Genomic DNA, 14,485 nt, shown 5'->3' with positions numbered 1-14,485 from the left:
ACTTAATGTCCATTGTCTTAAACCACAACTTAATGTCCATTGTCTTAAACCACAACTTAATGTCCATTGTCTTAAACCACAACTTAATGTCCATTGTCTTAAACCACAGTCTCTTTTACCGCACCATCCAAGATACACAGTCAAGAAATTTCAGTGTTGTGGAAGAAATATTCTCTCTGGTTTGCTTTTCATAAAGTACAATCCTATACAGAAAATATGTAGTGTTACAGTCATAGAAGAATTTAATCTGATAGCATATGAAAAGTAATGACTGAAATCTTTTGTGTATCAGTGCATTTATAATCTGTGTGTGTGACATAAAGTGTCCCAGGTTTGCCAGCAATCAAGCAAATGATCTATTACATGACTTTTCTGATAAAGCTAAGTTATCATGGCAAAATTGACCTGCTTTATGTTTGTTAGGCTTTTTAAATTTATTTGAGTTATTTCAATAAATTAACTAAAAGAATTCTCAATATTCCTGTACCAGCTGTGCATGGTCTAAACTAGAAAGGAGAATACATACAATCGTTGAGGGCGTATGGCACTAAGGTACACCACAGGCAGACCATGTGTCTGACAGGATGCAAGCTACACCACATACACCACACTGTACATAGCCCAATAGCTCTGTACATCCTTGAAGTACGTCCCCCATGGATGTACAGTGGGTGGTACTTCCATGGTACATCATAGTAGTTCCATGTATTGTCCAATGGTCGGTACAAGACACAGGTACAGGGCCAGTATTTTACTTCACATTCAGATCAAAAGATGTGAATCCATCATCTAGCAAGTGACACTGTTTTACGACTGGAAATTTGTCACCCAACTCAGGGTAAACCTTAATTTGGCAGTTTGCAAAAATTGATAAAAACGTGAAAATTAATGCCCTCTGTATGTCCTAATTTTTTTTCCTAATTTTTTGTTGAGATGTCACATGTTCAGATGAAAAGGTCAAAGGTTATTCGGTGGGCAATATAATGTGCAGTATTAGTCATTAGAATTTAACAGTTGAAACATTGTGTGTAATAATAAGAATATTTCAAAGTTAGCCTTATATTCAATCTGTTTTATATGAATGTTCAAAATTACACTTTAATATATATATTGATACATATATACATAGTCTCAGTTACCCAGCCTCTTGCTATTGAGGGCGCCATCCCAGCTGTTATGTGAGTATCGATCCCTCAAGAGTCTGGGTAAGTGAGACTAATCTCTACGTTGCATCAAAGGTCAATGAAAGTTGGTGCAAAAAATCAGGTCAGGTGATGAGTACATTCTATGCTTTGTAATTGTGGATTTCCATTATTGGGTGTGCATCTACCAGTTATACTCACTTATTTGTATGCAATGTAACAAATAGGCTTTGATTTCTACTTTGGATCTGAATGTGAATGTGATTTTTAAAAATACTGCCAATGGCATTGTAGCACAACTGTACAGTTTTTAAAAATATTTATCCATATGCTAGTTCATGCTAACAAATAGGTGTTCATTTGCTGAATAACTACCCAGTTGCCTATCCAACCATGTTGCTATCTTTACGATAAATGCTATCATTTGGCTGTTGCTATGGGCGTGGTCATGTTGTAAGATATATTTGCATACATTTGTGTATGTTTTTGTTCCCTTGTGTATGAATTCCTTATATTGTCTTTGCAATATACGTGATCATTTGGTTGTTGCTATGGGCGTGGTCTTGTTGCTAGGCAAATTTACATACATTTTTTGAATGTTTATTCATTTTGTCTATTAAACCCCATTGTTATCTTTGTGAAATACACCACCGTTTGGCTGTTGCTATGGGCGTGGTCATGGTAACTAGGGTATTTGAATACATTTTTTGAATGTTTATTCATTTGTCTTTCTATTCCTGTTGTTATCTTTGCAATATACATGATTATTTGGCTGTTGGGCGTGGTCCTGTTGCTAGGCAAATTTACATACATTTTTTGAATGTTTATTCAATTGTCTACTAAACCCTGTTGTTATCTTTGTGAAAAACACCACCGTTTGGCTGTTGCTATGGGCGTGGTTGCTAGGGTATTTGCATACATTTTTTGAATGTTTACTCACTTGCCTACCAGATGATGTTATTTGACCAAAATATACTGCCATTTGGTTGTTGCTATAGGGCGTGGTCATGGTTGCTAGGGCCAATTTTGTCAAAATGTTTTGAAGAAAATCTGCAGAATAACAGTTTCAAAAACATCTCGCCAAGTTTCAGACTCATTGACCAAGTACTTTTTGAGATATAAGTTTTTGACCAAAAATGAACACTCTTGTACCTAATTTGCATATCACTCATGGAATCATTGTATGCTTAATATATCTTCGTCCATACATCCCTAGATGCATTCCCATTAAATTTCAGCCCAATCTGCTCAGTAGTTTTGGAATTATAGATTTTTAACCAAAAAGACACATTTTTAGCCCTAATTTGCATATTACTGATGGAATCATCATGTCATGAACAAATCTTACTTTACACCCCCTTAAGAATGTTTCACCCAAATTTCATACCAGTCTGCCCAGTAGTTTCTGAGTTTAAGTTTTTTGACCAAAAATCACATTTTTTGACCCAAATCCCAAACCGGTGTAAGATCTTTTTGATTTGAACAATTTTCCAACTAGACACCCAAGGTAATGGACCCACCAAATATCATGGCAATTGGTTCAGCGGTTTTTGACTAAGTTGTTTACACACACACACATAGACAGACAGACAGACAGACAGATACTGGGCGATCCTTATAGCACTACTGAACCTCAGTTCAGTTGTGCTAAAAATAGTGCGAATGGCATTGTAACACAACTGTACAGTTTTAAAAAATGCTTACCCACATGCTGATCCATGCTAGGTATAGGTTTTCGTTTGCTGAATTGCAATCCAGTTGCCTATCCAACCCTGTTGTTATCTTTGCAATATACATGATTTTTGACCGTTGCTATGAGTGTGATCATGTTGCTAGACATATTTGCATACATTTTTCGAATGTTTGTTCACTCGTCTATGAATACCAGTTATCTTTGCAGTATACATGATCATTTGGCTGTTACTATGGGCATGGTCTTGTTGCTAGGCATATGTAGGCATATTTGCATACACCTTTTGAAAGTTTGTTCATTTGTTTAAGAATCCATTATCTTTGTGAAATACACCACCGTTTCGCTGTTGCTATGGGCGTGAACATGGTTGCTAGGGGTATTTGCATAAATATTTTGAATGTTTACTCACTTGCCTACCAGATTATATTATTTGTTGCAAAGGGTGTGGTCATGGTTGCTAGGGCCAATTGTACTAAAGTGTTTTGAAGAAAATCAGTCCAGCAGTTTTAAGTTGTTTACACACACACACATAGACACAGACACACACAGACACACAGACACACAGACACTTTGCTATGCCAATTACACAACTGAACCTTAGGGACTGGTCAGTTTCTCCAGTGTGGATTCTTAAATCAGGGCAAATAAAAAGTCACTGGCCCCCGGCTGACCCCCCTATCATTTTTACTCTTAAAGCCAGTATTTAGGCTATTCAGACCCTTTCAAGCAATAACTTAATCCATGACAGCATGTGTCTTTGAAAAATGGTAATATTTCACAGCTTCAAAGTTAATGTAAATTATAAATGAGTTTCCCATGTCACATAAAAGTAACACTTGGTATAGGGGCATTAGTATTGCATGTAGTCAAGTCACCGGTATGTTACGGAACTTCAGGTGGTCATACCTAGTGTATAATAGAAACTGGAATCTGATGAGATGTGGTGATTTGTAGTGTCAATAACATGTAGTGTCCAAAATAGAAAGTGTATTAATCCCTTCTGACAAGTTCATACTGATGAGTAGAACAATTTAGATTAAGTATAGTTATGCTTGAACTAAAGAATTTATGTAAGAAACCGGAACAAGAACAAGTATTTACATGTACCACATTTCAGACAACTTGCTATATGCCATTGTAGAAAAGGATTTTTTTCTTCCATCACAATCCAAAACACAATGACCCCCCCCCCCCTGCCAATTTCAAAAACAGAGTGACCCCTACAAATCCCCCCCCCCCCGCCGAAGAAATTGACCAGTCCCTTATAAGTTCAGTTGTGCTGCAAAAATCATTGAAATGATAGTGTCTTATTTATAGCAGTATTCAACATTACCATGACAACAATGCATTCAGAGACAACCCATACTCACTGATAACCATATACAGATACTTGGTAGGTTTTATTGTTTTATTCATAAAGTAAGATACAAGATGTACAGCATGGAAATCTATACTGTCTAAATCAAAATATCTCTACTTTTCTGACACACATGCAAATATATTAACATGAGACTGAGGAACTAAGATTTGGCAGTTATACCAACCACTCTTCTAACTGCAGCCTAGGAACTTGTCAGTAATTACTGGCATTTGCAGTGATAAATGGTTCAATGCAGGTGAATTTTTGTAAATACCTGTATCCAGCAGGAAACATTTTAAATTTTCTTGCATTTAAGTTGAAAATTCAACTTTACCTGCATTTCACAGACAAATTTTCATGTCTACTTGCATATTAACTATTTCATCATATGTGGAATATTTTTATTAGCATTACGTGTAATATGAATATTGTCATTCAACTAAATTGATAATTATTTTCATTCAACAGATACACAAAGCATTTGTCACATTGAATGGTGATAAGAATTACAGTTTGATATATATTATTTTATTTTACTCCTAAATTTTAAATTTCAGGACCATTTTGCTCCCAAAATTTGAGATTCAGGAGCAAATTGATACTAAAAAGTCTTGCTAACAGAGTTAAAACTTTCTTAGCTGAACTGTGCTTTGGTAGTAGACCCTTTCACACAATTCACTGAACATGAAAGAAAGTGCTAAAGAGTCTGCAATCTTAAATTATTGATAGCAAATTATGCATCTCAACAGCACAGTAAACAGGCTATAGGGCTAGGAGGTATGACCAGCTAACGATGCATCTCCACAGTGCAGTAAACAGGCTATAGAGCTAGGAGCTAGTAAAATGATGTCAATGTAGGCAAGACATAATTGAAAAGAAAAATCAAAACTTGTCCACTTCACAAAATGACATAGTACAACTTAACAAAATCTATCTTTCTGAGTACCTAAGACTTTTCCCCTGACATAGTACATAATAGAATTCATTGATTCTGGATTACATACACATCATATATCTATCAGATAACCTTGTATATACATTCATCCATTCTGAGTAATAGACTTTCACACTCAAGGTATTACCCTTCCATGCTTCATGACTAGACAAGTACAAATACAACAGTTGGTTGTTGTAGAGAGTTTGGTATTTCTTTTACTGCAATACACCTCTCCTTGATAATGTTGATAAATGATAATTGTAATGACCAGGAAGCTGCAAAAGAAACAGGTAACACACAGAGTTATGATGCACATTGGGAAATTTTACAAGAAATATGGCTGCCATTTGGCCATACTTGATTCAGTTGCAAAACAAAGATGTTTTCACAAAGCATGTTACCTTTAGGCTTTGTGCCAGTTTGGTTGAGACAAGTGGGCATGCTTGGACAGATGGATGGAACCCAATGTACAAGCCACCTCTGGGCTAAGTTTGGGCTATAGTGTTGAACTCTTCTAGACACGTCATCCTAGCTAAGTTTGGGCTATAGTGTTGAACTCTTCTAGACACGTCATACTAGCTAAATTTGGGCTATAGTGTTGAACTCTTCTAGACACGTCATCTTAGCTAAGTTTGGGCTATATTGTTGAACTCTTCTAGACACGTCATACTAGCTAAGTTTGGGCTATAGTGTTGAACTCTTCTAGACACGTCATCCTAGCTAAGTTTGGGCTATAGAGTTGAACTCTTCTAGACACGTCATACTAGCTAAGTTTGGGCTATATTGTTGAACTCTTCTAGACACGTCATACTAGCTAAGTTTGGGCTATAGTGTTGAACTCTTCTAGACACGTCATCCTAGCTAAGTTTGGGCTATAGTGTTGAACTCTTCTAGACACGTCATCCTAGCTAAGTTTGGGCTATAGTGTTGAACTCTTCTAGACACGTCATACTAGCTAAGTTTGGGCTATAGTGTTGAACTCTTCCTGACAAGTCATACTAGCTAAGTTTGGGCTATAGTGTTGAACTCTTCTAGACACGTCATACTAGCTAAATTTGGGCTATAGTGTTGAACTCTTCCTGACACGTCATCCTAGCTAAATTTGGGCTATAGTGTTGAACTCTTCTAGACACGTCATCCTAGCTAAGTTTGGGCTATAGTGTTGAACTCTTCTAGACACGTCATACTAGCTAAATTTGGGCTATAGTGTTGAACTCTTCTAGACACGTCATCCTAGCTAAGTTTGGGCTATAGTGTTGAACTCTTCTAGACACGTCATCCTAGCTAAGTTTGGGCTATAGTGTTGAACTCTTCTAGACACGTCATCCTAGCTAAGTTTGGGCTATAGTGTTGAACTCTTCTAGACACGTCATCCTAGCTAAATTTGGGCTATAGTGTTGAACTCTTCTAGACACGTCATACTAGCTAAGTTTGGGCTATAGTGTTGAACTCTTCTAGACACGTCATCCTAGCTAAGTTTGGGCTATAGTGTTGAACTCTTCTAGACAAGTCATCCTAGCTAAGTTTGGGCTATAGTGTTGAACTCTTCTAGACACGTCATCCTAGCTAAGTTTGGGCTATAGTGTTGAACTCTTCTAGACACGTCATCCTAGCTAAGTTTGGGCTATAGTGTTGAACTCTTCTAGACACGTCATCCTAGCTAAGTTTGGGCTATAGTGTTGAACTCTTCTAGACACGTCATCCTAGCTAAGTTTGGGCTATAGTGTTGAACTCTTCTAGACACGTCATCCTAGCTAAGTTTGGGCTATAGAGTTGAACTCTTCTAGACACGTCATCCTAGCTAAGTTTGGGCTATAGTGTTGAACTCTTCTAGACACGTCATCCTAGCTAAGTTTGGGCTATAGTGTTGAACTCTTCTAGACACGTCATCCTAGCTAAGTTTGGACTATAGTGTTGAACTCTTCTAGACACGTCATCCTAGCTAAGTTTGGGCTATAGTGTTGAACTCTTCTAGACACGTCATCCTAGCTAAGTTTGGGCTATAGTGTTGAACTCTTCTAGACACGTCATCCTAGCTAAATTTGGGCTATAGTGTTGAACTCTTCTAGACACGTCATCCTAGCTAAGTTTGGGCTATAGTGTTGAACTCTTCTAGACACGTCATCCTAGCTAAGTTTGGGCTATAGTGTTGAACTCTTCTAGACACGTCATCCTAGCTAAGTTTGGGCTATAGTGTTGAACTCTTCTAGACACGTCATCCTAGCTAAGTTTGGGCTATAGTGTTGAACTCTTCTAGACACGTCATCCTAGCTAAATTTGGGCTATAGTGTTGAACTCTTCTAGACACGTCATCCTAGCTAAATTTGGGCTATAGTGTTGAACTCTTCTAGACAAGTCATCCTAGCTAAGTTTGGGCTATAGTGTTGAACTCTTCCTGAAGTTTGTAACCTAGACTTACCTTAGCTCCAATTCTTGAAAGGTATCTGTTTCTGAGTTGGAAATCTGATCTTGGTCTAATTGGACTGGCATTTTCATCTCTTCTCTCTTTGTCTAAAGGTCTAAAAATATAGGCATTGTTATGCTAATATGTGTATTGTTATGTTAATTGCTGTTATTTACAATTTGTGGGATAAACAAGTCTTACCCTCAAATACATTACTTCTACATTGTAGATGACTGAATGGTGTCATGTGACTGAATGGTGAATTGTGACTGAATGGTGTCATGTGACAATGGTGTCATGTGACTGAATGGTGTCATGTGACAATGGTGTCATGTGACTGAATGGTGATTTTAAAACATATCGATACTACAAAGGTTATAACCATGAAAGCATAAAGTTACAAACATAGGAGAAAAGAGTAGATTCAAGACTTATATACACTTGTAGTGTTCTGTGATCACAAGACTAGACAATTAGAAACATCCACAATACAGGCGAAATCTTGGCTATCTGTATGGTGAATACCTTGACATAAAACATTCACAATACAGGCGAAATCTTGGCTATCTGTATGGTGAATACCTTGACATAAAACATTCACAATACAGGCGAAATCTTGGCTATCTGTATGGTGAATACCTTGACATAAAATATTCACAATACAGGCGAAATCTTGGCTATCTGTATGGTGAATACCTTGACATAAAACATTCACAATACAGGCGAAATCTTGGCTATCTGTATGGTGAATACCTTGACATAAAACATCCACAATACAGGCGAAATCTTGGCTATCTGTATGGTGAATACCTTGACATAAAATATTCACAATACAGGCGAAATCTTGGCTATCTGTATGGTGAATACCTTGACATAAAATATTCACAATACAGGCGAAATCTTGGCTATCTGTATGGTGAATACCTTGACATAAAACATTCATAATACAGGCGAAATCTTGGCTATCTGTATGGTGAATACCTTGACATAAAACATTGTATGTAGTCAGTCTCATTGAACTGGATATCTTGTTTAATTGCCATTGCATAGTTAACAGAAATGTGTTGTAATTTAAGCAGTTGCTAAAGGTGTGGGCAGTATCATAAGCAGTTGCTAGGGGTGTGGTCTGTACATAAAGCAGTTGCTAGGGGTGAGGTCTGTATTGTAAGTTGTTGCTAGGGATGTGGTCTGTACATAAAGCAGTTGCTATGGGTGTGGTCTGTACATAAAGCAGTTGCTAGGGGCGTGGTCTGTATTGTAAGTAGTTGCTAGGGATGTGGTCTGTACATAAAGCAGTTGCTATGGGTGTGGTCTGTATTGTAAGTTGTTGCTAGGGATGTGGTCTGTACATAAAGCAGTTGCTAGGGGTGAGGTCTGTATTGTAAGTTGTTGCTAGGGATGTGGTCTGTACATAAAGCAGTTGCTATGGGTGTGGTCTGTACATAAGCAGTCGCTAGGGGTGTGGTCTGTATTGTAAGTAGTTGCTAGGGGTGTGGTCTGTACATAAAGCAGTTGCTAGGGGTGTGGTCTGTATATAAAGCAGTTGCTAGGGGTGTGGTCTGTACATAAAGCAGTTGCTAGGGGTGTACTCTTGATTATTATGGTTTTAAGTATAGCACCATTGTATCTTTCTTCAACTTAATACACAATATGAGTGAAATTAATACTTACTCTTTGACCAGGCCAACTTGTTTCCTTCTTTCTGATGATGACATATTGAGAGTACCACCTCTAGACGCATCCACCAAGTACAGGAATGCTACTCCAATCAATGCCACTACATGTAAATCAATAAATGAATTCAAAACAATGCTAGTTCAGCAAATAGAAAGTACATTTCATTTGGTAGAATTCAAAGTACTTTTTAATATACAGCAAGTATTTCTACAAGACACAGTCCCTGCCTATCATGTAATTCCATGCGACTGAATGGAGACATGATTTAAAAAAAAAATGGTGGCAACAAATAAATACTACAATGTGTCTCTGATAAACAAAAAATGGATGGATTTTGATAATTGAGTGAGGTGAGGGTAAAAGTTAAGGTCAAAGGTCAAGATCTCAAAAGAAAGTTTACATGTGATAATATGGGGTAGACACTTGAATGGAGTCTCTGTATTAAAGCTTTTGAGTTAAGCGATAAATATTGATTATTCACTATAAATATGGCCACCATTCAGTAAAGAGTTATATGAACACCAAAAGTAATGCACTGTGTAAAATTCTTTTGTTCTGTATTACTGTGAGACGTGATTTAAAGGATTTTCTCTGTGTTAAAGTTTTTGAGTTAAGCAGTAATATATTGAATTGTTACCACAAATATGGCCGCCATTTAGTAACAAGCTGTCAGTCAAAGAGACACTCCCAACTGGAGTGTTATATGGCAAAGTTATTGTGCAAATTATACAAATACAAAATGAATTTGCTATTTGACCTTGAAAATGGAGATCAAAGTCAAAGGTCAAGATATAACCAGAGATGAACTGCAAATGCTCCCATATATCTTTGTATGATCCGTAGATGTAGCAAGTTTAAGTGAATTTGGTGCAGCCATTCTGCATGTATAGCCCCATTTATACAATCATTAATTATGCAAATTAGCATTAATTATGCAAGCCACTCCCACCAAAAACTATCAATATGCAACTGAGCAATTAATTGACACAAGACCTTGAAATGTCTTTCTGTACTGTCGTACCTTTGTGTAATCAATATCTGTAGCAAGTTCACTTGAATTCAGTACAGTCCTGGCTATATATCTCTTATTGCAAAAGTTCATCAAATATGTAAATGAACAAATGAGCAAGTAATTGATTCGATCTTTGCTCGGTCAATATCTTTAGCAAGTTTCATCAAATTTGGTGGTCCTTCTTGGTACAGGCCCTAATTGCCAAAGTTTGTTAATTATGCAAATGAGCAATTAATTGACAGCACTAAATTTCATTAAGAACTATCATATCTCTGTATGATCAATATCTGTGGTAAGTTTCATCAAATTTGATAAAGCCATTCTGGATGCATAACCAGAGTTACAAACATTCATTAATTATGCAAATTAGCCCTTATTTAACTTGACCAAAGTTAACGACTTTTAGTGCTTTTATATCTTTGTATGATCCGTAGATGTATCAAGTTTTGTTGAATTTGGTGCAGCCGTTCTGCACGTATGCCCCATTTATAAAATCACTAATTATGCAAAGTATCATTCATTATGCAAGCCACTCCCACAAAAAACTTATCAGCGCTAAGTTACAACCTGACAATGCCACATAGTAAATTGTAGAACATTTGCTTCAGTACTTTTTGAGATATCAGTACACAGACAGAGACATCGCCATGACATCACAGCTCCTATACAGGAGCTAAAAAGAAACTCGGGGGTTTAGAATGAAGTCTTGTTTATTCAACTTCTTGAGTTAATGTAGAAAGAAAATGTTTGTTAAGGTCAAAGTTTAATATCGCATTGGAAAGCTCATTATTGATATGATAATTAATGAGGGCAGGCACTTGAATGGTGTCCATATGTATCAAACTAGACACCCAAGGTAATACACCCATCAAATATCATGGCAATCGGTACATGCAGCAAATTTAACCTGCCAAACACAGTATGATCATGGAGGTCTTGATATGACTCTATTTTTCTTTCCCCATAAAATGTGTGACTTCTTATTCTTTGTACAAACTGTTTTTATGAACCTGTTTTACTCATAGTGTCTAAGATCTAATTCAGCTGTGCTAAAAACAGGCCTAGGTTCCCAATTAAACATATGTTAATCTTTATGCCACTGACATTGATATGTTAAGTAGCCCATAAACGATTTAATGATTTCATTGCATCAATAAAACAAGAATCTTTCATTTCCAGGCTGAAGTCAAAGCATTTTGTAATACAACAAATCACATTTCCAAATGTAAAATGCACATTTCTGATGCAATCATTTTGATTTGAACAATTTCCAAACAAGTCATTGAGAATGACATAGTCCCCGCTATGATTGGTTTTTAAGGAATTATCACTACTCTGATCACGCAATAACACTTGTAAACCTAAATCAAACAGACTTAGATATGCTGTGTCTGCTTGTTGGCCATGGAACATGCCTACAACAATAAAGGATTGGTCGGGTATGGGGGATTGTATCACAACGAAAATGGATATACACATGTACGTCACAGAACACTGTTCTAATACCAACTTTGAATGAGATCTGTTCAAGCATGTCTGACTATGGCTTTGGACATAGAAAAATCGCAAACAAAATGGCTGCCAGGCGGCCATATTGGATCGTATCACAACAACAATGAATATGCACATGTATGTCATAGAAGTTTTAGAACACTGTCCTAATACCAACTTTGAATGAGATCTGTTCAAGCATGTCTGAGTTATGGCTTTGGACATGGAAAATTTACAAACAAAATGGCTGCTAGGCGGCCATTTTGGATCGTATCATGACAACAAATGGATATGCACATGTATGTCATAGAACACTGTCCTAATACCAACTTTGAATGAGATCTGTTCAAGTATGTCTGAGTTATGGCTTTGGACATAGAAAAATCGCAAACAAAATGGCTGCCAGGTGGCCATATTGGATTGCATCACAACAATAATGAATATGCACATGTATGTCATAGAACACTGTCCTAATACCAACTTTGAATGAGATCTGTTCAAGCATGTCTGAGTTATGGCTTTGGACATGGAAAATTCGCAAACAAAATGGCTGCCAGGCAGCCATATTGGATCGTATCATGACAACAATGAATATGCACATGTATGTCATAGAACACTGTCCTAATACCAACTTTGAATGAGATCTGTTCAAGCATGTCTGAGTTATGGCTTTGGACATGGAAAATTCGCAAACAAAATGGCTGCCAGGCAGCCATATTGGATCGTATCATGACAACAATGAATATGCACATGTATGTCATAGAACACTGTCCTAATACCAACTTTGAATGAGATCTGTTCAAGCATGTCTGAGTTATGGCTTTAGACAGGGAAAATTTGCAAACAAAATGGCTGCTAGGCGGCCATATTGGATCGTATCATGAAACAAATAGACGTGCATATGTATGACATTGTATGTTGCCCCTGTACCAAGTTTGAAAAAAATCGGTCCAGTCATCTCCAAGAAACAGCTGCGGATGGATGGATGGACGGACGGACAGACGGAACCCAATCCATAAGTCCCCGTCTCGGACTTCGTCCGGCGGGGACTAACTAGACACCCAAGGTAATGGACCCACCAAATATCATGGCAAATTGGTTCAGCGGTTTCTGACTTTAAGTTGTTTACACACACACACACACACACACACACACACACACAGACAGACAGACAGACGCCGGGCGATCCCTATAGCATTACTGAACCCTCAGTTCAGTTGTGCTAAAAACTCCCTCAAACCAATAATTTCAAGTATATACTCAGCTTTAATTTCCTTTAATTCATTGTATGAAGTGATAACACACAATTCAAAATGGTGGATTTATGATAACTTACGACAAAGCCAGGCCAAGAAGAATACTTCCAGTAACAAATATCCCTTAACATCTACCAATTTACCAGCTACAATGGCAATAACTGCTAAGCCAAGATTTTGGATGGACTGCATACTGTGAAGGCAACAAAAAAAAGCATTGGATGTTTTATGCACTACACATGTAGGATTATATGACAGAACCCCATGGCCTCACAATGGACAGAACCCCACAACCTTAATCAGACACCATGGCCACACAAAAGAAAGTTCTTTTTTCTGGTCAGCAAACATTGCCTGAAGTGGTGTGATGATGCAAATTTTTTTGTTAATTGTTCATGATATTAGTTCTGCAGTTGTCTTCCCTGAAGTAGCAATTAATGTAGGGAAAGTTAGCTTGCGTTTCCCTTGGATCTGCAGTCTGCATTGGCTGGACAAACACAAAGAAAAAAGATCACGGCAGAGTATTTAAGTGATGCAAACTCACCAGAAAACAATTCTTTTTTTTTTCTTGGCCTGAAAATAGGTTTACAATGGGCGCAGAGTTCACAAACAGGTGAAATGTTTATCATCGTTCAATTTCGTCAAATATGGACATATCATTTTGAAATTTCACACACTAATGCGCAGATGGATAAAGAGAAATCATGTCTTCTTAGATTTTCGATTAGAAGTTTAGGAAGTATTATATTGACCTCAAACTGTCTCCTTTTTATCGTGTTCTTTTCCGATTTCTCCCGATAACAAACTACCGCTGTTTGTTACAAGGCTTGTAATCATTTATCCAGCTTGTTATATCAGGAAATAAATAAATACACTCTCACATATTCATCAAGTGTAATAATCTATCATTTATACCAAAATGTATGTGATCAATTCAAAATATGGAAAATAGAGCAAGCCTACAAAGAAAATTGCCTTCAAGACTGTCGTTCACTGCCTATGTAAAATTGATATTTCTATTCAGCAGTCATTGATTATGCATGGGTTTGCAACAGTGTATCTATACTGGTGACCTATACACTGACCTCTATATAATTAGTGTACAGTGAGGGCGCGCCACTGAGCAAAATCTTGACAGAAACAATATGTACCAAAGTTGATGAAAGTTGGCAACAGAAACTTATAGGATTTGGAGCAGATGGTACGTCTGTCAGTCAAAACAGGAATGTATACACTTTACCCAGTGATGAAGTAGGGCAGTAATACCGTATCACTTCAATGTATTAAAGTTGTTAAACTGTTACGATGATTACCATGAAGTATGTAAACTTCCTGATGCATAATTATAGCAATGTTATGTGGGTTTGAATTTCGTTTATTATTTGCCATTGAAATGGGTGTGCATATCGCGGGTATGTAGGGGATCACGAAAGCTGAGTGCAGTCGAGGACAGCAAGCTTTCCTGTGCTGAGAATAGGAGGCGGGCATTTGAACAACATTTTTGACAACTTAC

General features: G+C 37.2%; 1 protein-coding gene across 1 annotated transcript in view; it reads right to left on the bottom strand.

Annotated features, from left to right (window-relative positions):
• Positions 1-4,238: 4,238 nt before the first annotated feature.
• The window catches only part of LOC144443177 (lysosomal dipeptide transporter MFSD1-like), a 42,119-nt gene continuing 31,872 nt past the window's right edge, over positions 4,239-14,485 (bottom strand). Inside the window, exons 13-16 of the mRNA XM_078132555.1 lie at positions 13,053-13,165; positions 9,208-9,313; positions 7,552-7,651; positions 4,239-5,407 (exon numbers count right to left, since the gene is read on the bottom strand). Coding sequence (XP_077988681.1) covers positions 5,348-5,407; positions 7,552-7,651; positions 9,208-9,313; positions 13,053-13,165 — 379 coding nt within the window. The 3' untranslated portion in view covers positions 4,239-5,347. The remainder of the gene's footprint in view (positions 5,408-7,551; positions 7,652-9,207; positions 9,314-13,052; positions 13,166-14,485) is intronic.

This window comes from Glandiceps talaboti, chromosome 12 (assembly GCF_964340395.1).
Source record: "Glandiceps talaboti chromosome 12, keGlaTala1.1, whole genome shotgun sequence".
In the NCBI taxonomy this organism is placed as follows: domain Eukaryota; kingdom Metazoa; phylum Hemichordata; class Enteropneusta; family Spengelidae; genus Glandiceps; species Glandiceps talaboti.
Note: the sequence above shows the minus strand (reverse complement) of the source record. Positions and strands in the feature narration are given on the sequence as shown.